General features: G+C 37.9%; 2 protein-coding genes across 4 annotated transcripts in view; both read left to right on the top strand.

The window, feature by feature from the left end:
* Positions 1-22,734, top strand: part of LOC118650822 (inositol 1,4,5-triphosphate receptor associated 2) — a 39,950-nt gene extending 17,216 nt beyond the window's left edge. Inside the window, exons 9-17 of the mRNA XM_036299224.1 lie at positions 1,726-1,803; positions 5,542-5,598; positions 7,090-7,149; positions 7,252-7,316; positions 8,580-8,679; positions 10,737-10,871; positions 11,608-11,709; positions 12,718-12,881; positions 22,240-22,734. Coding sequence (XP_036155117.1) covers positions 1,726-1,803; positions 5,542-5,598; positions 7,090-7,149; positions 7,252-7,316; positions 8,580-8,679; positions 10,737-10,871; positions 11,608-11,709; positions 12,718-12,881; positions 22,240-22,423 — 945 coding nt within the window. The 3' untranslated portion in view covers positions 22,424-22,734. The remainder of the gene's footprint in view (positions 1-1,725; positions 1,804-5,541; positions 5,599-7,089; positions 7,150-7,251; positions 7,317-8,579; positions 8,680-10,736; positions 10,872-11,607; positions 11,710-12,717; positions 12,882-22,239) is intronic.
* The window catches only part of IRAG2 (inositol 1,4,5-triphosphate receptor associated 2), a 52,225-nt gene continuing 49,124 nt past the window's right edge, over positions 22,734-25,834 (top strand). For 2 of the 3 annotated variants that reach the window (XM_036299227.1, XM_036299225.1), the window contains exon 1: positions 22,832-22,964. The gene's annotated coding sequence lies outside the window, so the exon portion shown is untranslated. Of the gene's footprint in view, positions 22,965-25,834 lie in introns of all 3 variants that reach the window. The other variant, XM_036299228.1, reaches the window with a different exon arrangement.

Genomic DNA, 25,834 nt, shown 5'->3' with positions numbered 1-25,834 from the left:
CGTCAATGTCACTGCTAGCTAAGATTCCTTTTGGAGGCAAAAATCTGATGCATTGTGAAGAGTAACAGCACAATGGTTTGGGTATTCACACTCATTCATTCATTCATTCATTCATTAACACATATCTTTGGGAGACCTTTACGTGCTAGGCACTGTTCTAGACGCCGAGGAAACAAACTTAAGCAAAATAGCTCCTGTGGAGCTAGCATGTTAGATGGTGACTAGTGCTGTGGAGAAAAGAGAAGTGAAAACAATTGTGGGGAGTAGAATTTAAACTAGCGTGGTTAGGATAAAAGTAGCCCGTGAAATTACTCATCTGGCTAAAAATTGGAAAGGAGGTTTATCTGTGGAAGAACATTCCAGGCAGAAGAAATGGCCAGCTCAAGGACCTCAGGCTGTAGCATGCCTGCTGTTATTGAGGGACAGGAAGATCAGTATGGCTGGATCAGAGGAAATAAGTAGCAAGAAGTGTGGCAGAGAGCTGCCTGGAGCCAAACCCATAAGGTCTTATATGGGCATTGTATGGACTCCGGCTGTTTACAGAGTGGGATAGAAACTGGGAGACCAATTAGGAGGCCCTTGGAATAATCCAGGCAAAAGCAGTAGTGCTGGAAAGAAGTGTGCAGATCAGCAAATGCTTCGTAGTATATCCAAAGGTATTTATTATATATTGCAGTACTCTGAAAGTTCTCTTATGTTTCTAAAATTGTCTCAGTGAAATATGAAGTTATCAACTGAGAGTGAGGATGTTGGAAGTGGTATTGGAAATTCAAGACGAGAGAAGGGATAAAATAAGCAAGGAGTTGGCAAACTTTTTGTAAAGGACCTGATAGTAAGTATTTATAGGGTTTCCTGGCTAAAAAGCTTTGACACAGCCACTCACTTCTGCCATTGTAGTGTGAAAGCAACCAGAGATAATATAAAAACAAATGGACACAGTAGTTTTTTAATAAAACTTTATTTACAAACCAGGGTGTCAATTAGAGCTGGCCTGTGTGGCTGGGGTAGGAAAGTTAGTGTAGTTTGCAAATCCCTGATTTACAAAAATGGCCAGAAGAATGGAATAGGATTATATATGATATGATCACCAGTGAACATAGAGGTGAAAGGTGATAAATTTAACATGTGAGCTGTGGGTTCATTTGTGTTTTTCTTTAACAATGTTCATCTGGAAGGGTGCTGGCACAGAGTGAATGGAAAGCTCAAATTAAGCAAATACTAAGAAGTAGGGGAGAGGCAAGGGAATTGAGCGGATGTGGAAGAGGGTGATTGTATGGAATGACCACAGAATAATTTAAGCCGAGTAAAGATGGGCCAAGTTCACAAGAAAAGTGGAAGAATAATGAGAAGGTGGTCAGATCAGCAGATTGCAGGCTTCAGTGGAGATTGAGGTTTGTTGGTGCTCAAAGAAGTAATCTGGGAAGACAAGTGGTGGTTGAAGAGGGAGAAACTTGCAGTCAATATAATGAAAGGGCCACACTTACTGGTAATGACAAGTGTAAAAGGTGAGAACTAGGGAGTGAATGGCTGTGGTGGAATGTAAGATAATAAGGGGCTTCCTAGATGTTATGTTAAAAGGCCCATGTTATCTAAAGTTTTGTCCCTTAACTTAAAATGGATTATGATGATAATGATGAAAGTACTTCTTCCTAAAAAAGACTTTAAGATGGTCTCTTATTTTTTATATTTGGACTAAATCAAAGAATACTATCTTTTTTACATTAGAATACCAAGAATGTTATGGATATATATGCATTGGAAAAGAATATTGAGGAATTGTCTAAAACTGAGACAGAGCACCAAGTAAGCATTTCCCAAATACTGGTAAAACATTTTCTTCCATCAAGCTAAATATTACTCTATAAAGGTGTGTATGACTTATTGGTACAATAACCTTTTGCTATAAGCTTTAAAATCTGTACTCCTCAAGATGTCTGAGTTATATAAAGGGCAATCTCTATTTTTTAATGTAACAGTTTTACTGATAAATAATACACATGCCATTAAATCCACCCACTTAAAAATGTACAAGTCAGTGCTTTTTAATATGTTCAGAGTTGTGCAACCATCATCAAAACCAGTTTTATTTTTTATTGAATTTATTGAGGTGACATTGGTTAATAAAATTATACATGTTGCAAGTGTACAAGTCTATACCACTTCTGCATACTGCATCATGCGCTCAACACCCAAAGTCAAGTCTCTTTCACACCATGTATCCCCCTTTGCCCGCCTCCTCCTTTCTCTGGTAATCACCACACTGTTGTCTATGTCTGTTTTTTATTTTTATTTTTTGCTTAATCCCTTCATCTTTTTCACTAATCCCCAAAACACCCTCTCTTCTGAGAGCTGTCAGTCTGTTCTTTGTCTGTATGGGTCTGTTTCTATTTTTTTTTCTTAGTTTATTGGATTCCACATAAAAGTGAGATCGTATGGTATTTGTCTTTCTCAAACTGGCTTATTTTGCTTAGCCTAATACTCTCCAGATCCATTCATGTGGTCACAAAAGGTAAGTTTTTCTTCTTGTTTATGGCTGAGTAGTATTCCATTGTGTAAATGTACCATGGACTTTTTATCCCCTTATCTACTAATGGACCCTTGGGTTGCTTCCAAACCTTGGCTATTATAAATAATGCTACCATGAACGTAGGGGTGCACATATTCTTTCAAAATAGTGTTTCATATTTCTTTGGATATATTCCCACAAGTAGAATCACTGGGTCATTAGACAGTTCCATTTTTAATTTTTGGGGGAAACCCCATACTGTTTTCCTCAAGGGCGGCACCAATTTGCATTCCCATCAATAGTGCACTAGGGTTCCCTTTCCTCCACATCCTTGCCAACACATTGTTTGTTGGTTTATTGATAATAGCCATTCTGACAGATGTAAGGTGACATCTCGTTGTGGTTTTAATTTGCATCTCTCTGATGATTACTGATGTTGAGCACTTTTTCATATCTTTATTGGCCATCTGTATGTATGCTTTGGAGAAGTGTCTATTCAGGTTCTTTGTCCATTTTTTAATTGGATTGTTTGAGTTTTTTTGTGGAGTGTTATAAGTTTTTTATAAATTTTGTATAGTAATCTCTTATTAGTTGTATCATTGGTGAATATGTTCTCCCATTTGGTGGGTTGTCTTTTCATTTTGTTGGTTTCCTTTGCTGTGCAAAAGCTTTTTGTTTGAGAGAGTCCCATTTGTTTCTTTTTTCTTTTGTTTCTCTTGACCCAGGAAATATATCAGAAAAAAATATTGCTAAGAGAAATGTCTCAGATTTTACTACCTATGTCTCTCAAATTTATTATGATGGCTTTATGATGTAGGTGTCTTGGACTCAGTGGCACAGTCTTCTGATCACCTGCGCTAAGTTCTCCAGAAATATCTCTTGTGTGGGTTATATGTGCCCTCCTGCGTAGTTGAGTTTTGAATGCTGTTGGTCCATTTGTGGGAAGAGTTAACCCTCAGACTGGCTGACTATAAAAATAGATCTTAATCACCACGTATGAGTCTCTGTGCAGGGGCTGCCCTCCCCCCTCCCAAAGCAGAGTTGTTCCCAACAGGGTCTGAGTCCCCCGTTAGGTGTGCCACTTGTATGGCTAGTTGGGTTGAGTTCTGGTGTGCCTGAAGCCTACCATTAGTTGTGTTGGTTCTGGGTCCACTTGGGCAGGGTTCCAGTGCAGGTCAATGTCAGACATTGTGATTAACCAGCCTTGGGATACCTGTCTGAAGTGACCACACTATTCACTATTTGTGGCTGGATCTACTGGGCCTGGGTGTCCTCCAACCCTGAGCCTTGGTAGATCAATTAAAGGTCTAAGTCAGGAAAGATTTCAGCAATTTTACCTTCCTCCTCTACCCCCCATTAATCCTCACCTGAGAATATTTTTCCCATTAATTTTTTTTAGAGAGATTGGAAAGGAGTGGGGGAGAGAGAGAGAAACATTGATGTGAGAGAGACATATCCATTGGTTGCCTTTCTCATGTGTCTGGTCAGGGATTAAACTTGCAACCTAGGTTCATGCCCTTGACCAGGTGTCAAGCCTGTGAACTTTTGGTGTGTGGGCCAATGCTCTAACAACTGAGCTACTCCAGCCAGGACAATTGTACCTTTTTAACATGGAAAATGAGGAGAGCTGGGGAAATAAATCGTTACTTGATTAAATTAAGAAATAATACCTTGCAATATAGAGAAAAATCATTTTTTATCTAAAAGTCTATATTTTGTATATATATTTTTTCTATTCTCTATACATTCTTATCAGGAAACAGAAGACAACTATTAATAAATTCAGGAATTTGTGTCATGCTTATTGTAACCTCTAACGGTTTATTTGAGCAATATTTTTTTATTGTAGAACATGTTTGAAATGATGATGTACTTAAATTTCAAGTCTATATGTGGAAGACTCAAGTTTCCTAGCAGATATTCAAATTCCATGTGTGTATACACTTATACATATACTAGAGACCCAGTGTATGAAATTTGTGCACTGGTAGAGTCCCTAGCAGCTACCAGCTGCTGGCTGGGGCCTCCCTCCCTTCCCCCAGCTGGCCCTGCCCCCTGGTCGAACTCCCAGACAAACTCCTGGTCGAGGGGATAATTTTCATACTATGCTTTTATTATATAGGATTATAGCAGTTATAATTTAGACATTAATTAATTTTATTCTAGGAATGGCTGTCTTTGGAAAGCATAATTAATCTAGTCATACTCTAGTGGAAAGAGCTAGAAGACACGGGTTCAAATCCTGTGTTTTTATTTAGAAGCTTTGTAATCTGAAGCAACTAGTTAACCTCTTTAAGTCTCAATTTTCTCATCTACTAAATGGATATATTTTCTACCTAATACACAAACTCAAATGAGATGATCGTGTGAAAATACCTTTAGATCTATAAAGGCATATCAAATACAATAGTATATGATTATGATGATGATCCTATTTCTGACTATGCTGATTATTTTTTCAGGTTTTCAATGCAATCACTATACATATCTATCTGTTGTCTTATATTTAGAAGCCTATAGCAACAAGCTTGCTTTTGGTTTGAATAAACTGATGTATCCTTACTGTTCACCTTGCTAAAGGAAATCCTGAACATCTTTAAACTAAATTTTCAAAAGAGAAGTTTTCTATATGTCCCATGCAGTCTTTGTTAATGTCACATCTAGAATTTTATTTTCACCAAAAAATAAAAACTCTATAAGTCCTCTTATTATATGAAATATGAAATGGCGGGAAAAGCACTTGGCTGAAGCTGGAGACTCAAATTCTAGGCTCTGGTTCTGTCACTAACTGTGCGTGTGACATTGGGCAAGTCTCTACTAGTGTTGAGCCTCAGTTTCCTCACTTATAAAGTGAGAGCAATGACCCCAGCCTCTAGGGTTGTTTTGAGGCTTATGTGAAAGTTCTTTAAAAAGTGAAATACATATACACGTTAAAAGTGTTTCAGAAACATGTTTCCCTATTGAAATGATTTTGTGGCACTGCCCTTTACCAAAGCAACGTCCCAGTGGCCTTCACTAACTTTGTTTCTTTTCAGATGGAGTTACACGTGTATGAGAACACTTTGCTTAGTAAAGATGCAAGTTTGCAGAAGGTTGGTCTGTCCCTTCACATGAAGTCCTGTGGGATTGGCTAGCTCTCTCCCAATTAGAAAGGAGATGATCATTTGTGTACCTTCACTCCTATTAAAGTATCTGATTATAATATTCTATTAAGAATATTAGATTTCCTTTATAAACTTCTCAAAAATATTCTGTTGAATAAAGAATACTGACTTACTCACCTAGTATAAGTTTCATCATATCCTCTCTAAATTCTGGTGGTGTTCATTAATCTACACAACCAATATTGGTGTGCCAATTTATCAGTCAATGATGCAGTCGATCAGGCTAGATACAATGATGCAGTTTTAATTCATAACAACACAAATGTGTGCGCAGTCATTCATTTGGGGGAAGAAAAAAATATCCCTAAGTTATTTTCTTCCTGGTTTCATTGATTGATCAGATAGAGAGATGATAAATAGAGATTCTCTTTATCCTTGTATCCTATGATCATAGCCTATCTGGTAACAAGGAGCAGAGATTCTGGTTATGGTGACATAAGAAGGACACAGCCCTAAGTTAGTAAACTTCCACATTTCAAGATAAGGAGGCAAAGAAAGTGCAATATTTATCTTCCTTTCCATTCATGTTTTGACATTTTTAAGAAGTCATTGATGGCTTGTAGACATTGACCCAGATACTGACATACAGTGACATTGTGGTAGTAGAGGTGGCTCAATTCCTCCATACCTCTGATCTTTCCACTACTTTGCACTCCTCCCCAGTATTCATAGGCATTTTTGGGGCAATTTGCACATTCCAGGCATCATGCTAATCATGGGATACAATTGTAGACCAGACACTGCCTGTCCTCTCTGGTGTTCTAGTGTAATACTGTGATTTTAACAGAGATATCATGTGAGTTGAATAAAATTGGATGCCTTAATAATTCATTAGTCCTCAGTTAAAGACTGATTTTTTTTCTTAAATGTATAATGATAACAAATATAATTTTGACTTGGACTTAAGATATACCTTTCAGGGTTTGGTTCAATTAGACTACCAGTGATGGCAAACCTTTTGAGCTCGGCGTGTCAGCATTTTGAAAAACCCTAACTTAACTCTGGTGCCGTGTCCCATATAGAAATTTTTTGATATTTGAGACCATAGTAAAACAAAGACTTATATTTTTGATATTTATTTTATATATTTAAATGCCATTTAACAAAGAAAAATCAACCAAAAAATTAGTTTGCGTGTCACCTCTGACACGTGTGTCATAGGTTCGCCATCACTGGACTAGGCAGACACAGAGCATACTATCACCAGTTAGGTACAGCTGCCTCACTGCCCCATACTTTTTGTGTGGCTTTAATCACAAACACAGATTGGTTCAGTTTTTAAATAATATGATTGATAGAAGAGCTCATCTCATTGGGCATTATAATTTTTTTGTGGCTCAGATCGATAATTATTCTAATAAACATGATTTGGTGGACTCATGCATTTATTAGCTATTAATTTTCTCTTCTACTTTTCAGAAAGATTTAAGTATAGAAGAACTTAAGTCAACCATCATAGAATATGGAAGCATTATAGAGGTATACCATAATAATCTCAGAGTTTGAATGGTGGGTTGTTAAATAAAAGGTAATTTCCCCACTAGAGGGGCATGTACAGCCTAATGTTGTATGTGATTCCAGAATTTACGAGGGGAAAAAACCAAACTGGCTCATGAGTTACAGCACTTGCAACAGGAACTCATCATGTAAGTAGTACACAGCAACCCCCATGCCTTCTCTCACGTGCCTCTACCCTACGTCACTGGCCTACTGAGCTCTCTGCAGTTCTTGAATGTGCCACATTCTTTTCCTCTGTACTTTTGTAAGTGCTCTTTTCTCTGCTTTTTTTCCCAACAGAACTCCTTCACAATTTTATCATGACCTTCCCTTGGTTTTCTCTTACCTTGAGATCAAAGTAACCCTTTTGAGTGCATGTTTTTATCTCCTTTCTAACATACATCACCTTATATTATAAACATTTGTTGTCGAACATGTCTAATCTAGTCCAGGAGTCCGCAGACAAAGCCAGTGGTGTGAGTGCACACACTTGCATCATGAGAGTTACTGATGAGGTAAGTGCATTACCCCAACAAGGGCAGAGGGGGCTGCTCTGCTTAGCTCTAGCTAATGGTTACATCAAGAATATATGCACCCAATGTGGCCACATCTTCCGTTTTTTTTTTAAGAAAAGCCAGAAATCTAGGTTTTTGGTGAAATTTGCTAATTTTTAAAATATGTATTTTTATTGATTTTAGGGAGAGAGGAAGGGAGAGAGAGAGAAAGAAACATCAATGAAAGAAATATCAGCATCAATCGGCTGCTTCCTGCATGTCCCCCACTAGGGATCGAGCCCACAACCAGAGCATGTACCCTGACCAGGAGTCAAACCGCCACCTCCTGGTTGACGGGTCAGTGCTCAACCACTGAGCACACCAGCTAGGCTCTAATTTTTAACTACTGGTTCCGATTAATAAAAATAAAAATTAATTAATTAAAATTAAAAATGTTTTAAAAAGTGTGGCCTACTTGTTTGCAACCACCTAGCATCACTAATCTATGCAGCGCGTAGTCTGGGCAGAGACTCTTCTTGTCTCTGTATTCCTACATACCTTACGCAATCCTAAGTACACATGGAGGCTTACTGATTGTTTGGTCATAAATAAGCCCTAATCTGCTGACTCAAAACATAGTGTCAGGGCCCTGGTAGGTGTAGCTCAATTGGTCCCATGCACCAAAAGGTGGCCTGTTTGATTCCCAGTCAGGGCACATACCTAGGTTGCAGATTCAGTTCCCAATCAGAGTACATGTGGGAGGCAGCCGATAGATGTTTCTCTCTCTCTCCCTCTCTCTCTCTAAAATCAATAAAAAGCATATAAAAAAAAGAAAGAAAGAAAACAATGTTGGAGGCACACCTAACCAGATGGGATTACTGTTCTTGTTTTTTTTGTTTTGTGTTTTTGTTTTTCAAGGAATGGGATCCAGTTGAATGTTAGTGAAGAACATAAGAGGATCATCTCCGAAGGAGAAAAATCTTTACGTTGTGAACTCATTCTTGCTCAGGCTGCAGAGGTAGGTAACTATCATCAATGGGAAGTTTTAAAAAACAATCACCACGTGGGATAACGCACCATGAAGTGAAGGTCCATAGCTTGCAGAAAAGCACCTGTGACATTCTGAGGCGAATCTGCTGACTGTTTTTGGAATCCAAGTCTAACGTCTCAGCCTGGGAGAACGGACCTGTTTCAAGTTATGGCTGAAAACTGTCAAGCATGTGGTTGTGGAACTGTGCATTCAGTGAACCCGGATTTCAGAAATCTTTATATTCTTGTATTTCTCAGGACAAACTAAATACATGTTCGCCAGCCTGGGGTCTTAAAGGTGCAGTAGAGATCCATGAGCGACTTTCCAGTGTTTCCCCGTCCCTCACAGTGTGTCTACCCTACACAGAGTTCTCAGAAACAGCACGCAGTCTCTTTGCTTTAGGATGTCATTGAACCAAGCCAATTTATTGACAGTGGTGATTACATTCTGAACAGAAATTAGCATTTTATATGTTTTTGGCTAATTTTTATTTATTTTTAAGTATATATTTTGTTGTTAATAGTGTTACAGCTATCTCCCATGTCCCCCCTACCCTGTTACCCCCCACCTCCTGGCTAATTTTTTGTTTTTTGTTTTTTATTAATCCTCCACCAAGGATATTTTTCCATTGATTTTTAGGGAGAGTGGAAGAGAGAGGGAAAGACAGAGAGAGAAACATTGATGTGAGAGAAACACATCGATTGGTTGTCTCCTGTACAAGCCCTGACCAGGGCCCGGGCTGGGGAGGAGCCTGCAACCAAGGTATGTGCTCTTGACTGGAATCGAACCTGGGACCCTTTGGCCTGCAGGCGGACGCTCTATCCACTGAGACAATATGGATATGGCCTGACTAATTTTTAAATAGCAAAATGAATTATTACTTTCAAAAAATCTCCATTTGTTAGGTAGACCCAATTCTTTACAGCGTGGTAGGGAACAATCAAGAGCCTTTTGGGGAATTAAATGTTGGGACTCCCTCTCCCCCCATTGCTATATTTCCACTCTTTTATACTTTCCAGTTTTGTGTTTATTATGTTAGGAAATGCTTTATTATTAAATTGCTTTCTTTTCACCACTTTGATGGTCTCTCCATGTCTGTGGACAATGGATATGTCAGACTGTCCTCCTGTTGACAGCTGTGCTATGACCTTGAAAGGGGAGGAAGAATGTCTTTGGGGCAAATGCTGTTTGAATTTCTTCTGCCAAGGATGCAGGGGCAACATATGCTGCCTTCATCTGACGTGCTCTCAGGCAGCCTTGGACATTCTGCCGGGGGCTGTGCTTTCCTGACATTGTTTCAAATACTCATCATTTTACTGCGGGTTTGAAACCAAGCCAAACTGCCAGACTGAGTGAACTGATGGCAAACCTGCCCCGGCAGTGTGTTTCATCCTCAGCCCTCTGAGATGGTGACAGTGTCAGGGTGTCAGCTTGTGAAGTTCTGCACCTCTCAGCCGGGGTTCAACAGCTGGCCAAGTCCTGACTCTGAGGTATACCCCACAGAAGGATGAAGAAGTTTGCTTTTAATTAGAATCTGGAGATAAGAGCCCTCTGACCTTTTTCCAACAAGAAGGAAGTTAAATGTACTGTTGTCATATATCAACCATATGATGAGACAGAGACTTTGAGAGAAGTATAAGGAATAGTCTTTGTGGGACATTATATTCTGTACATGGAAGGGAAACTGAATAAATCAATCTGTTTTTAGTAGGATTTATTGAGCACCCCATCCCAACATTTTTTTTCCTGTGAATTTCTATACGTTCCCTTATTTTCATAAAATTAGAGCCATAGCAGTTTATATCACCACGTGTAAATGTTATCCATGGGATAAATGGAACTTTCTTAAGAACCAAATAAATGGTAAGTTAAGGTCATACTAAAGAGAAAATGTAAAAATGTTTTTTAGGGGGACATAGAAGGATTCCATAAGACTATTTAGAATGGGGACACTTACATTGAGCCCTGGGTATTATTTTTATAAAATAAAAATGAATGTTCATTATTAGAATGATGAGTCATGAACATTTTGGTAATTGTTCCAGAACACTGAAATTGAGCAGCAGTGCAGTTTAATCAGCTTGTCATCTCTGGACACAATGATGGACCAAGAAATGCTGCTGTCACTGAGAGAACTCGAGCAGAAGGGAGTGGGATCCACAGCTACTCTCCAGAAGCTGGTATTACATAGCACACGCCTATCACGGGGTTTCACTGACTAGGAATGTCTGCAGACAACTGACCTGCACCTGTTTGCTGAGCACAAGCATATGTGTGTGTTGTTAAGCTCCCAAATCATCCTACTATGAAAGAGAAAATTTTTCTCAAATGTTCCTGAAGTTGATCTTCTAGTTCTGAGTCAGTCAGGACTAACTGACCATTGGATATGGATTGCTTGAGCATAGTTTTCCTACAGGTTAATCTTTATTATCAAAGGGCTGAAGACATGGTATCTATTGAGCAATTTCCTTCTAGCTAATGACTAGCACCTCTTTCTTCATTTTGATATGTGACTGGAAGCTCTAGATGGTCAGAGAAAGCAGAGAATCTTCATGTTGATATTTCCAGTCCCTTCCACAGTGCCTAGCATGTATGCTAGGTAGTATTTAGTTTGACAGATGAAAAAATCCACAAAAATGCTTGTTTCCTTCTATTTGAGAGGAAGATAAAAATGGATAGGTTTTTCTGGAAAATGATTCTATCTCTGCACATTCAGCATAAATAGAGAACCCGACGAGAGGTAGCATCTACCCATGGCAACGTCCTGGGGTAAAGGCAAGTCAGTGAGAGGCGTTAGTTGAGAAGGAACTTTCTCTAGGTTACTCTATAATAGAACTTTGGTCTATCTTAGTTCTTATGTAATAGTATATGTCTTCCCCCTGAATTCCTAGTTGAAGATGTGAAACTCTTTTTCAGCATGAAGATGTTTCTGAAGTGGAAGCCCTCATTGACAGTCCTCTCCAGTGGGTAACTAGTCCAGAAATAACTGTGAAGGAAAAGTGGGAGAACATGCTTACTGTAAGTGTTCTGTATTTTGTGATTTTCCTGGTTTCCCTTCTACCTTTGAAACCCAGGTAATACTTCATTATGTGCAGTACCATGTCAGGCATTATTGAAGTCTTCTGCTATCTCAGTCTGATGCTGTGTGTAAAGTGTCTGTGGGGGATGTATAAATGTGCATATGAGGGTGAGGGTGAACGTGACGGTTAGGATAAAGTCTTTGAGGGTGAGGGTGAGGAAAAGGTGAGAGTGAGTGAGTGAGTTTGAAGATATGTGTTATATGTTGGAGAAACAAAGACTAAATAAGATGACTTAATGAAAGAGTGTATTTTATTTGAATTCTTGTGAGAATTGGCTAGTCCAAGCCACTTAACATTGGCTTATTACAATTCTCTGATTTTGGTAGGATGGTTGTGTGCAAAAGAATCTTATTCCTGAGATTCTGACAGTTTTGTTATTCCCAATATTTGCAGAACATTGGAAAACCATGAGCTTGTTAGGTAGCCATTTCCAGTTTTGTTAAGAACCATATAAATCTCATTATCTCTACTTCTTGATTGCCAGACAACTATTAATGTTCATCAGCCCCTAAATTACACTAAAGCAAGAAGGAAACTCTGGAATGTTAATTTCAACCCCTTTGCCAAACCTTTTTTTAAAAAGTTGCTCTTGAAAATGCTAATCAACAGATACTGATTTTATCGCACTTCCTTGTCCCATGCTATTCTAAAGCAATTGTGATGATTGGTGAAATGGTCAGGAACCCACAATCTTAAGAAAAACAAATGAAATTCAATTCCATGCACTTGATAAGTACCCAATATCTACTTGTTAAATTGAGATAATCAACCTATAGGATAATCAGTCTTTGGGCAATTAAGAGTTAGTATGTGTTCAATTAGAATTTTAGGGTCCAATAGCAGGGAGTACTATTGAAGGAGAATGGCCACAGCATTTCATATTGCCTCTGTCATGTTTATATTTAACACTGGAATAGTGGAGTTTGTTTTGTGATTTTCCTTGTAGGAATTCAAATATACCATGGAAGAGAAACTAAATTTTTGCGTATTAATGCTAAAGAACTTGGGAAACCACAAAGAATCTCTTGATAAAGAATTTGTCAAGTTGATAGAGATTTTGAAGAGATTCGGGCTGGAATATTTTTATTTCGGAAAAGAATATCTTTCCAGGTGACGATCATTTATGTTTAAGAAACCCATGCTTTCTGAACCTGACACCATTGTGATTGTGCCATAGCCTTCAGTTCATTTTTTTCCAAGTTCTATGTATTGATTTCAGATGATGCTTTTTCAGGGAAGACATTTTGTCTGACAGTCTCGAATTGTGAAATAGTGTAAAATGGACTAATATATTCAAAATCGCAAATAGTGAACTTTAAAATCTGTGGAAAACCAGTATCAGAGTTATTTTCTCTAGAGGAGGAATTTGGAATTACAGAATATAGAGTCCTTTTAACCATAGGGGCCTTAGAGACCATTTAGTAAAACCTCATCATTAGCACTATATCCAACACAGTAAGCTTTCAACAAATTGCACCTACTCTTATTTTCTTGTGTGTCTAGTAGATAATACAAAAGATTCACATATTCAGAGATGACTCTAGTAGTAGAGGCCTCTCTCAAAATAGTTCTTTGTTGCTAAACAGAAGAATTTCAATACTCCCTTTTGTGGAGACGGTATCTGGGTAAGGAAGCTGCATATCTCCTTAACCCACAGCTTTACCGCTGTAATGACACAAGACCAAGGCATAAGGATGTAAAGTGAATTGATCAAGATCTGAGAGTTAATGGAAAATCCACAGGTAGATCTATTAATGGAAGAATCTGATGCTGGGTCTGTTAACTCCTATCCCATTGGGCTTCATGTTCCACCTTAGGATACAATGCATCACATTGGACACTAGGAAATAAATCTCAAGTGAAAAGAGTCTGGGGAATAAAGGGTTCTAAATATAAAATAATTTACCAACTAACCCTTTCTCTCACCTTAATTCTTATGATTATGGGGGATTCTTGAAATTTGTAGCTTGTAAAGCACATATACTAAACACAAGGGCAGTGAGTATATCTTTTGTCAACCTCTGTTTCTATAGCTGCTAGTACCATACTAAGTGTTCCCTTAAGAAGTGCCTTTCAAAGGAATGAATGAACATGGGTATATACTGAATTTTAATAAAGTAAAAAAAAAAAATGTCATTAGAGGCCAAGGTTGCTTTAAAAAATAGCCAGGAGAAAAACTATTTTCTTCCCCCTAAGTAAGGAAACTAGATGCCAGAGATAATACCAGAAGGAACTCTCAAGAAAATAATCTTCTGCTTTTCCTAAGAAGCAGTGAGCCAAGACTTCCCCTTAGTGGTAAAGCTGTGGGTTAAGGAGATATGCAGCTTCCTTACCCAGATACCGTCTCCACAAAAGGGAGTACTGAAATTCTTCTGTTTAGCAACAAAGAACTATTTTGAGAGAGGCTTCTACTACTAGAGTCATCTCTGAATATGTGAATCTTTTGTATTATCTACTAGACACACAAGAAAATAAGAGTAGGTGCAATTTGTTGAAAGCTTACTGTGTTGGATGTAGTGCTAAGAATTTAACGTGTATTTATCTCCAGAGAGGTTCAATAACGTCCCAAGGTCACCCAGATAGATTAAGTGACAACTGGGATCAGATCTAGATATGTTCAGCTTCAAAACGCATGTTCTTGAAACTATTAATCCTCCACTATCTACTTGCTAAAATCTGGTATAATGCTCATTAAAAGTATTCTGGAAACCCAGCAGTGGGAAAAGTGCTATTTATAAATGTAAGAAAGGGTTAGCCCCTAACTTCTAGACATAATTTAAAATAGACAAACTCATACGGACACTATACACCAAATGACTTGGCTATGGGTTTTAACTATGCATGAGAAAATGAGTGGAGAAATTTGTGAGAATAAAAGTATTGTCTTTAGATGAGGTAGGAAATACTTTTTTAAAGGCAACTTTCAGAGGCTATAAACTTAGGAGGAGAAGGCTTCCATTCTGACTAGGATGAAAGATAACTATGTTCCAGAGCCGAGGAATGCAAAGAATTGAGTCAAGCCCAGCTACTGTGGCTCAGTGGTTGAGTGTCAACCTGTGAACTGGGAGGTCATGGTTCGATTCCCAGTCAGAGCACGTGCCCAAAAGTCAAGGTGAGGTAGTGAGAAAAAAAAAAAAGTACCCCAAAAGGCTTGGTTTGAAAAGCATGTCATCATTGGGCAACATCAAAGTGTCAGCTCTTTGCCTGACTCCATTGCCCAGTCCCTCCCGCATAGGTACTAGGGAATTATAGGAAACGAGACAGAAATCTCTGCCTCCATGAAACTAAGATCTATTGAGGGACACAGATGATGAACAAATAAACATATAATTATATACTGTAATGCCAGGTTGATATGAAGTAAATTAAAGCAGGATACAAAGACCAAGAATGACAGGGTCAGGAGAACCTAATTTTAGAAAAATGGCCAGGAAAGCCCTGTCTGAGGAGTGGTCAATTGAGTGGATAGCTGAGTGAAATGAGAGAGGGAGCTATGTAATGATCTCAGCAGTGTTTGAGGCAGAGGAACTAACTAGTGCAAAGGCCTTGTGGTTGTAATGAGATTGGTATGTTTGAGCGGCCAGCATGACTGGGGTGGAGTGAGTTCTGAGCAGTGGTGGAGATGAAGCCAGAGAGACAGTCAGGGGTCAGGTCCACAGCCTTTCAGTTCACGTTTGGGAGTGGGGATTTTATTCTGAGTGGATGGGAAGCCATCATAGGGTTATAAGCAGAGAAGTTTTGAAAGATTATTCTGGCTGCTGGGTAGAAAATTATCTATAGAGGGCAAGGTTTAAAGCAGTGGACTAGTGAGATGAGCTTTTCAATAATAGATTGCCAGTTAGAGATCCTGAAATCAACTTACTGGATTATGACCCATTAAAAAATATATATGAAATATCCGAGTGTATTACATATAGTAAGAGTAAGTAATGTTTCATAACATTTTTGTTTCAGCTGTGACTGTGTGTGTGTGTGTGTGTGTATACGTGTAATTGCTTGAAATATAAACTATTTATATTTACTGAGTCATGGTAAAAAAACAAGACAAAAGCATTGAGTTAAGAACTATTGCAATAGTCCAGGTGAGAGATGTAACATGAGTCAGGGTGATTGCTGTAAAAGTGGTAAAGAATGGTTGGATTCAAACTATGTTTTGAGGATGGATCATATCTGACATGCTAGTGAATTAGTTGTGGGAATGCAAGAAAGAGAAGAGGCACCCTTGTCTTAGAGGTTTGTGGCCTGAAACTAAAATCTATTTTGGATGCCAAAGTCTGGGGGAGGCTCAGACTTGGCAGGAGTAATAATCAAGATGTAGCATTAACATGTTAGCAAGGAGAGTTGCTGAATTTAAAAATACACACTGAAAACTGATATTTACCTCTTACTGTGATAATAATCTCAATAAAAGAAAAATCTTCAGTGGTTCAACAGCTGTTAAATATTTTTAATGCTATAAACAATTCTTTTTTTAATGTTTTTATCGATTTTAGGGTAGAGAGGAAGGAAGAGGGATAAAAAGCTAGAAACATCAGTGATGAAAGAAACCATTGATTGGCTGCCTCCTGCACTCCCCCTACTGGGGACCAAGCCTGCAACCCGCGCATGTGCCCTGACTGGGAATAGAACCAGTGACCTATTGGTTCATGGGTCGATGCTCAACCATGGAGCCATAATGACCAGCTGTTAAATGTTTTTAACAGATGGTTCTATCTAATTTTTAAAAGCTATTTCTAAGATTGTTATGACTTATAAAGTACATACAATGTATTATCTTATATATGCATACACATACAAGTTATTAAAAATTTAATATTATTAAGTATGTATTTCTATTGGTCGGCAGAGTCATTTTGCTTTCATTCAGATGATAGTGGACTCTTGAGAGCTTAGATCATTTCTCAAGGAACTGGAAAAAAAACCAAAGTTTAAATTTAGCACAAGGAAGGAAATAATAAAAATTAGAACAGAAGTAAACAAAATAGGAAAATAAATCTTAAAAAATCAATGACATTAAGAGTTGGTTTTGGGAAAAAAAAAGATAAACAAAATCAACAAATATTTAGCTAGACTTAGAAAAAGAGACTACTCCAATAAGTAAAATCTGAAATGGAAGAGGAGACATTACAACTGATGCCACAGTAGGGGAAACTATCATAAAACACTTCTATGAACAATTATACACCAACAAATTGGATAACCTTGAAGAAATAAATAAGTTCCTAGAAACATACAACTTAACCAAGACTGAATCAAGAAGAAACAGAATATCTGAACAGACCAATAACTAGTAAAGAGGCTGAAACAATATTCAGAAACCTCCCAACAAAGAAAAGCCCAGGACCAGTTGTCTTCACTGGTGAATCTATCAAACACTTAAAGAAGATTAATGCAAACTTTTGAAGCTCTTTCAAAAAACTGAAGAGGAGGGACAACTTACCGATTTATTTTATGAGGCCAGCATTATCCTGACACCAAAAACACTGTACACACACACACACACACACACACACACACACACCCACCACTACAGACCAATATCCCTGATGAATATACATGTAAAAATCCTCAACAAAATACTGGCAAACCAATTTCAACAGCACATTAAAAAGATGATTATATATCACGATCAAGTGAAATTTATCCCTTTGATGCAAGAATGACTCAACATATACAAATAAATTAATGTGATACAGCACATTAACAGAATGAAGAATAAATATCACAAGAGCACCAAAAAAAACACCATTTAACAAGATTCAACACTCTTTCATAATAAAACTACGTATTCAAAAAAACTAGAAATAGAAGGAAACTACTTCAACATCATAAAGACTATCTACGAAAAACCCACAGCCAACATCATACTCAATGGTGAAAAACTGAAAGCTTTTCCTCTAAGTTCAGAAATAAGGCAGGCAGGCAGGCATGCCCACTCTCACCTCTTCCATGCAACATGGTACTAGAGCAATTAGACAAGACAAAGGCATCCACATTGGAAAGGAAGAAGTAAAGTCATCTCTGTTTGAAGATAACATGGTTTTACATGTAAAAAACCCAAAAGACTCCAAAAAAAACTGTTAAAACTAATAAACAAATTTAATTTTATATCATACAAAATGAACATACAAAAATCAGTTACATTTCTATAAAACTATTAATAAAATAGCTGAAAAGAAACCTGAAAAAACAACCCCATTTAATATAGCATCCAAATAAATAAAATACTTAGGAATAAACTTAACAAATGAGGTAAAGACTTGTATACTGAAAACTACAAAACATTGCTGAAAGAAATCAAGATGTAAATAAATGGAAATACATCCTATGTTCATGGATTGGAAGACTTAATAATGTTAAAATATTCATACTATCCAAAGCAACCTACATATTTAATGTAATCCCTATCAAAATCCTAATGGCATTTTAAAACATATATATCATATATATTTTATTGATTTTTTTTTTTTTACAGAGAGAAAGGGAGAAGGAGAGGGATAGAGAGTTAGAAATATCAATGAGAGCACACAACCAAGGTACATGCCCTTGACTGGAATCAAACCTGGGACCCTTCAGTCCATCGGCCAACACTCTATCCACTGAGCCAAACCAGTTAGGGCAATCCTAATGGCATTTTTTACAGTAATAGAGGAAAACAATCCTAATGTTCATATGGAACCACAAAGCACCTGAAATAGTCAAAACAATCTTGAGAAAAAACAAATCTGAAAGTATCACACTTCCTGGTTTCAAAATATATCATAAAACTACAGTAATCAAAACAGTATGGTACTGGTCTAAAGACAGACATAGAGACCAAGAGAAGAGAATGAAGCAATCCACCTGATCTCTGACTAGTGTGCCAAGTATACACAATGAAAAACAATAGTCTTTTCAACAAATGGTATTGGAAAAATTGGATATCCACATGCTAAAGAATGAATTTGATCCCTTATTATATACCATCTATAAAAATCAACTCAAAATGGAGTGAAGACTTAAACATAAAACCTAAAACTGTAAAACTCCTAGAAGAAAATCTTGGGGGGTGGGGGTGGGGGGAAGCTTCATGACATTGGTCTTGGCAATGATTTCTTGGATAGGACACCAAAAAGCACAGGCAACAACAGAAAAAAATAGACAAGTCGATCTATATCAGACTAAAAAGCTTATTCACAGCAAAGGAATCCACAGAGTGAAAAGGTAACCTATGGAATGAGAGGAAATATTCCAAACCATATATCTGATAAGGGGTTAATACTCAAAATACATGAGGAACTTCTACAATTCAATAACAAACAAACAAAAACACCAAATAACCCAGTGTGAAAATTGGCAGAGGACCTGAATAGACATTTCTTCAAAGAGGACTAGCCAACAGACATATGAAAAGGTGCTCAATGTCACTAATCATTTGAGAGATACAAGTTTAAACCACAATGAGATATCACCTCACATCTGTCAGGTTGGCAATCATCAATAAATCAACAAAGAACAGGTGCTGGAGAGGATGTGGAGAAAAGGGGGCCCTTGTGCACTATTGGTGGGATTGTAAATTAGTGTAGCCACTATAGGAAATACTATGGAGTTTCCTCAAAAAATTAAAAGGGGTGCTGCCTTATGATCCAGCAATTCCACTTCTGGGTATTTATTAAAAACAAAAACACATGCACAAAAAGCACACTAACTCAAAAAGATATTTACCCCTATGTTCATTGCAGCACTACTAGTGTTAGCTAAGATATGGAAGGAACATGGATGTCAATCAATAGATGAATGGATAAAGAAGAGGTTTTATATATATATATATATATATATATATATATATATATATATATATATATATATTTGAATATACATAGGAATATTATTATTATTTTTAAATATATTTTATTGATTTTTTACAGAGAGGAAGGGAGAGAGACAGAGAGTTAGAAACATCGATGAGAGAGAAACATCGATCAGCTGCCTCCTGCACATCTCCTACTGGGGATATGCCCGCAACCCAGGTACATGCCCCTGACCGGAATCGAACCTGGGACCCTTCAGTCCGCAGGCCGACGCTCTATCCACTGAGCCAAACCGGTTTCGGCAAGGAATATTATTTTATATATGAATATCCTTGCCATTATTGACAATGTGGATGGACCTAGAGGGTATTATGCTAAGTTAAATAAGTCAAAGAAAGACAAATATTATATGATTTCACTTATAAGCGGAATCTATAAAAACAAAACAAATTAATAAAACAAAATACAAACAGAACCATAGATATGGAGAACAAGCTGATCATTGCAAAATGGGGGCTGGGGGATGGGAATTAAAAAAAGTGTGTAGTTGGGGGGAAAAATGATCAGAGTACTTAAATAGCCATTTTTCAAAAAAAACAGAAACAAAGAAGATACACAATTGGCCAGCAGGTATGTGAAAAAAATGCTCAAAATCTCCGATCATCAGGGAGATGCAAATAAAACCCACAATGAGTCATTTACAATGATGAATGAATCACACCTGTTAGGAAGACTGCATTAAAAAAAAAAATCCAAAAAAAATACCAAGTGTTGACAAGGGTGTAGAGAAATTGAAACTCTGTATACCGTTCATGGGAATATAAAATGGTGCAACTGCTATGGAAAACAGTATAGAGGTTTCTCAAAAAAATTTAAATAGAGCTACCACATGATCTAGCAATCACACTTCTGGGTATATATCCAAAAAAAGTCAGAGCAGAATCTCGAAGAGATACTGGCACACTCCTGTTTATTGCGGCATTATTCAGAATAAGACGTGAAAACAGCCTAAACGTTCATCAGTGGATGAATGAAGTAATGCGGTCTAGAAATAATATTCAACCTTAAAAAAGGAGGACATTTTGCCACATGCGACAACATGGATGAATCTTGAGGACCTTTCTCTAAGTGAAATAAATCAGTTACACAAGGACAAACTACATGATTACACTTACATGAGGTGTTAAAAATTATCAAACCAATAGAAGCAGAGAGTAGAATGGTGGTTTCCAGGGGTTCGGGGAAGAAGAAATGGGAGTTGCAATTCTTCAACGGGTATAGTTTTAGTTACATAGGATGAGAAAGTTGTAGGGATCTGCTGTATAACATTGTGCATATAGTTAACTCTGTGTTATATATTTAAAACTGTGTTAGGGGGTAAATCTCATGTTAAATGTTCTCACCACGATTTAAGAAAAGAAAACCCTGACTATAAGCTATTGTACCATCTTAGTAGAATATGTGTTCAGGTGGTTTTAATTTTGTTTAGGGTTTTGTTTGCTGGTTTACTATAATGGTAAAGCATTCTCACCCATCCTTGTCTTTTGTGTGGTCCTTTTTGTAATCAGGGCAGGATTTATGACAACGCACAATGGGATTCTGTGTGTTAACATTTGAAGAGGAACACAAATGGCCTAAACTTGACAATGTTTCCCCCCCTCTGCTTTGAAACTCCCAAAGTTTGTCATCCCTTTGAGCTAAGATCCTTATTCAGGGCAAGTTGTTTCCAGATAGTCATTGATATATTGATACATAGCATACTTCAAATAATCTCCTCTGTTATCAGAGTAGATGCATTTCGACGTATTTTGAGAATTAAGGTCAGATCCGAAAGAGAGGTGACATAACAACACTAAGAGGTTGGGCTGAGGAAGAAAGGGAGGGGAAGGTCTTCAGAAAGAAAAGACTTCAGGGGAAATACTGACATCTGGCTTTCGTGTGAGCTTGGGAGTGCCCTTCCTGTCCTCATGGCACACATTTCTAGCATGATTGGCAACTTTTAAGGAGAAAGGCTAAGGTCATGAAATAAAGTTTCTATTTCTTCTCTTTTTCCTCCCTCACTCACTCTATTTTATTTTCTGCAAAAGCTAGCTGTGCTGTGTCAATATTGCACCTGCTACTGTGACCCCCTTGTAGCTCCATCCTCTAAGCCAGCGGCTCTCAACCTGTAGGTCGCGACCCCTTTGGCGGTCGAACGACCCTTTCACAGGGGTCGCCTAAGACCATCCTGCATATCAGATATTTACATGACGATTCATAACAGTAGCAACGTGACAGTTATGAAGTAGCAACGAAAATAATTTTATGGTTGGGTCACAACATGAGGAACTGTATTTAAAGGGCCAGAAGGTTGAGAACCACTGCAGGCAGTTGGCCACCGATGCAAAGTGCTATGAATGCAGCCTGTGGGAAACCAAATATTCTACTGTAAAACAGGAAACTACACATCCTGATCTGTAAAGTGAGGACATCAGGCTAAGTGATCAAGACGATGGCTTTAATTTAAATTCTATATTGGAGAAGCACTTGTATGAAGTAAACACTTTCACTCTTTCCTCTGATCTCTGAGGAAATGTATGAAGTCTGAATTTGTCACAACTTCCCAGGGGTGACTCTTAGTTGAAATGTCACTGACAGCTTGTGGTTTGGACTTTTTTTTTTTTTTTTTTTAACTCCAGGCAGAAACAACTAGAAGCCATTAAACAACTGCAAGAAGATGCTGTCAACCAGGAAGCCATCCTCAGGAAGAAGGTCCAAGAAGCCAGTCAACGGCTAGAGGATGCAGAGGAGCAGGTAGGGCGGCCTTTGACTATATTATATTTAGGGGAAGGCTCCTCCGATGTCCTTAAAACCATGAGATAAAAATGGAGAAGGAACAACAACAGAAAGAAAGAAAGAAAAAAAACCCAAAGAGGAACTGTGAAGTTCAGTCCCTGGAGACTAGCAGTTTGCGGAGGAAGTAAAGGGGGCGTTGTAAAAGAGGCGGTGTCAACAGTCTGCTGCGAAAGGAGGCAGCTCTGCAGAAAGAGGCAACTTGACATATCAGGGCTGTTAGGGCTGGGGATAGAGCTGGGGCGCACGAAGCCCATGCAAACACAGAATAGCAGAAGTTCAGTGGAGGCTTATCACTTCCCTGAGAACAAAAGCACATTTGCAGTTTCCTGTGCATAAGAGTGTGCGCTCAATGGCTTTCTTTCCGGGACACACTGTGAAAATCCAGTATTAACTGTATGTCTCCAGGTTGAGGACCGAGAGGGCACAGCCCACTCTGCCAGGGAAAAGGCGAAGTCGTTGCTGCATCAATCAGAGGAAGCAATTTCAGAACAACTGAGTCTCCAGGCTATAAATACCGAGCTAGTGAACACTTGCCAGGCCCTCGAGCAGAAGACAAGGAAACTGAAAAGTGAGTAGCAAGTATTTGTTACGGCCTAATTTCGTCCCCTCTGAGGTGGGGTGAAAGGACTGCAGCCATTTGTAGAGATTACAGCTGCTGTATTAGTGAGACAGTTGTGACAATGAAATGGTTCCAGAAGGCGTACTGTGGGCGTTCAGAGGCATTTGCCTAGTAGCTAGGTAGATTGCTTTAACCACTGGCTTTCCTTTCAGTTGCTAAACTTGTCCGAGACTGTTAATGCTTTAAAAATTAAATAAAACGTCTCAATATCTGAAACAGTAAACAAGGAGGAAAAATCTTGTTCACCTGGGATATTTGAGCCTGCAAATTGTTTGTGGATCCTGCCCTGATTTTATTAGCTAGTTTGGACCCATCTTGTGGTAGAAAAGACCCTTCCTCCCTGTTTTCTTTTAAGCGGTTATTTTAGGGTTGGACAAAATGCTTATGAATTTAATGTGTGTCAAAATATTAAATATGTGTGAACATCCTTTTAAAATGTATTCTTTACCTATATATTTTTGTTTTACAAGTTAGAATTTTTTTTCGTTTTTCTACATTACCTAAAAGTGGGTGAGTGTTTACTAAGGATTTAGGTGAGAAGACAACTGTCAAATTACAGATGTCAGATTATGTATAAATTTTTATTCTAAAAATGTAAAAAAACAACAACACCATAAACATATAAAGCTTATTTATTTGACCATTTATCAGACAACTGACTTTGTTCAGCCAGCTTCTTGTTCTAAGTATAAATGTTCTTTTTATAGGAAGCTGTTGGTTTGGACAATAAACAATAAACTATAAGCTTAAGGCAAGCTAGAGATGGAACTTCTTGATGTGTTTATTTTGGATTTCTTGTACCCTTTCTATTGTTATCTGAGAAGGCTATCTAAGAGTTTAAAGGAACTGGCTAGTTTTAAAGTAGCAGTGGTTATGCAACATTTTATTCTTCTTCTTAAACTTGCTAGCTTTTAATAACTCTAAGTATTGGGTTACGTTGTTTCACTCTGCCACACAATGTAAGGCTTGCTTTGAATGACACAATCTGTGTGTTATTTTAATATTGCCCAGAGGGCCTCAGAGAAGGTCCCTTTAGGACTAGAAGTGTTCAGGTTGAGGCATGAATAATAACCAAATTTGGTTTATGGTGTGTTTGCTTTGGACACTATGCTAAGAGGACTAATCTTTTGGTGCAGTTATATTTATCTTTTGATTAAATCAATACTATACACCCCCCTCCCCATATTTTATAAAACTAAGAATTTATCACTTCTCCCAAACCCCCATGATTTCTTCTTTGAAGTCAACTTTTGTAACTTATCTCAAAATATACATTTCTGATATTATGAACTTGCTACTGTCTTCCCAGTTTATCCTCAGGAGATAATTGGTCCAAGTATTATTAAAATTATTAAAATATTCAACCCAACTGCTCGGGGTTGAATGCATGCATTTTCTTTTGGGTGGATAAAGTAGGGTGGATGACCCCTTTCTGTCTCTAGGTGCTCACAACCTGCTTGACTTTAGGAACTCTTCTACTTAATGGTATTTTTTGCTACATAAAGAAGGGAAATGTGTCAAGATTGTACTCTTACAACCATTTGTTTCTGAAGATCTTCCTAATAATTCTCTTAAAAAATCAACCTTTGCAAGAAGAGGGAAATGTAGGTAGCAGATATTTTTTAAAAAACATATTTTTATTGATTTTTTTTTTTTTTACAGAGAGGTAGCGAGAGGGATAGAGCGTTAGAAACATCGACCAGCTGCCTCCTGCACACCCCCTACTGGGGATGTGCCCGCAACCAAGGTACATGCCCTTGACTGGAATTGAACCTGGGACCCTTCAGTCTGCAGGCCAACGCTCTATCTACTGGGCCAAACCGGTCAGGGATAGGTAGCAGATATTTTTGACAAGTTCTATAGAGCAGACTTTCCAGACAGGCTGACTAAATGTCACTGAGGTAAGACGGTGATCACACAAACATCCTCACACCTCCTGCCATGACCACTGCCACCACATGCTATTTGAGTTCTGAGTCAACATTTGAATTCTGGGTCAGAAAATACAAATATTGAAATCCATTGGTTCTTCTGAAACTTTCCAGTTAGCTTAATAAAGTCATTAAGTATGTAAAGCAACTACTTTCTGTTCCATCTAAGAAGGGCTCGCTAGCAAATGGTGTGGGATGCAGTTATTTTGTTCATCTGCTCAGGTCAATGACAGTGGTCACAAACTGGAACCAGGAAGCTGTTTATGCCATTTGACTAGAAATTCAGAATTTAGTGCTTAATGGAGAATATTGTTCAACTTTTCAATGTGCCACCAGGACTGGATTGATTTGCGACATAACCCGCATACGTGCTTGCCTCCATGAGCGGTGTCATTAGAACGGCTACATTTCTTGAATGGTTACTTGTATGTTTTCTGCTGCCTTTTGCCTTTGTGTGCACCTAACTATCTTGTTACAAAGGCAATACTGGATGAGTAAATTGATGTTTACTTTAAAAACGGAATAAAAACATCTTAGATCTAGGGTGTGCACTCAACATACTAGGGTGAATCTAATATACATGAAACATACACTAATTGATCTCATCTAAACCATAACCTCTTTACTATTCATCCTTTTTTTTCTTTCCTATCTGACATGAAATTATCATTGAGTCACTCATTTAATAGACAATGAGGGAATTACCTTTAGAAACCAAGAACTTTTCATTGGGGAGAGAGCCTGAGAAGGTTCTGTTTAATCATAACTCCTTTTTGGAACAATGTCTATGTATGAACTGTATAGTTTAGAGAAGGCTTTCATCTAGATGATCTCACTGGAAACTCTTCTAGCTTGCTATTCTTAGCATGGAGGTCATGAGATGTGGGA

This window comes from Myotis myotis, unplaced genomic scaffold, assembly GCF_014108235.1.
Source record: "Myotis myotis isolate mMyoMyo1 unplaced genomic scaffold, mMyoMyo1.p scaffold_m19_p_3, whole genome shotgun sequence".
Classification (NCBI taxonomy): Eukaryota; Metazoa; Chordata; class Mammalia; order Chiroptera; family Vespertilionidae; genus Myotis; species Myotis myotis.
The sequence above is the reverse complement of the archived record's forward strand: the minus strand, read 5'-3'. Positions and strand labels throughout refer to the sequence as shown.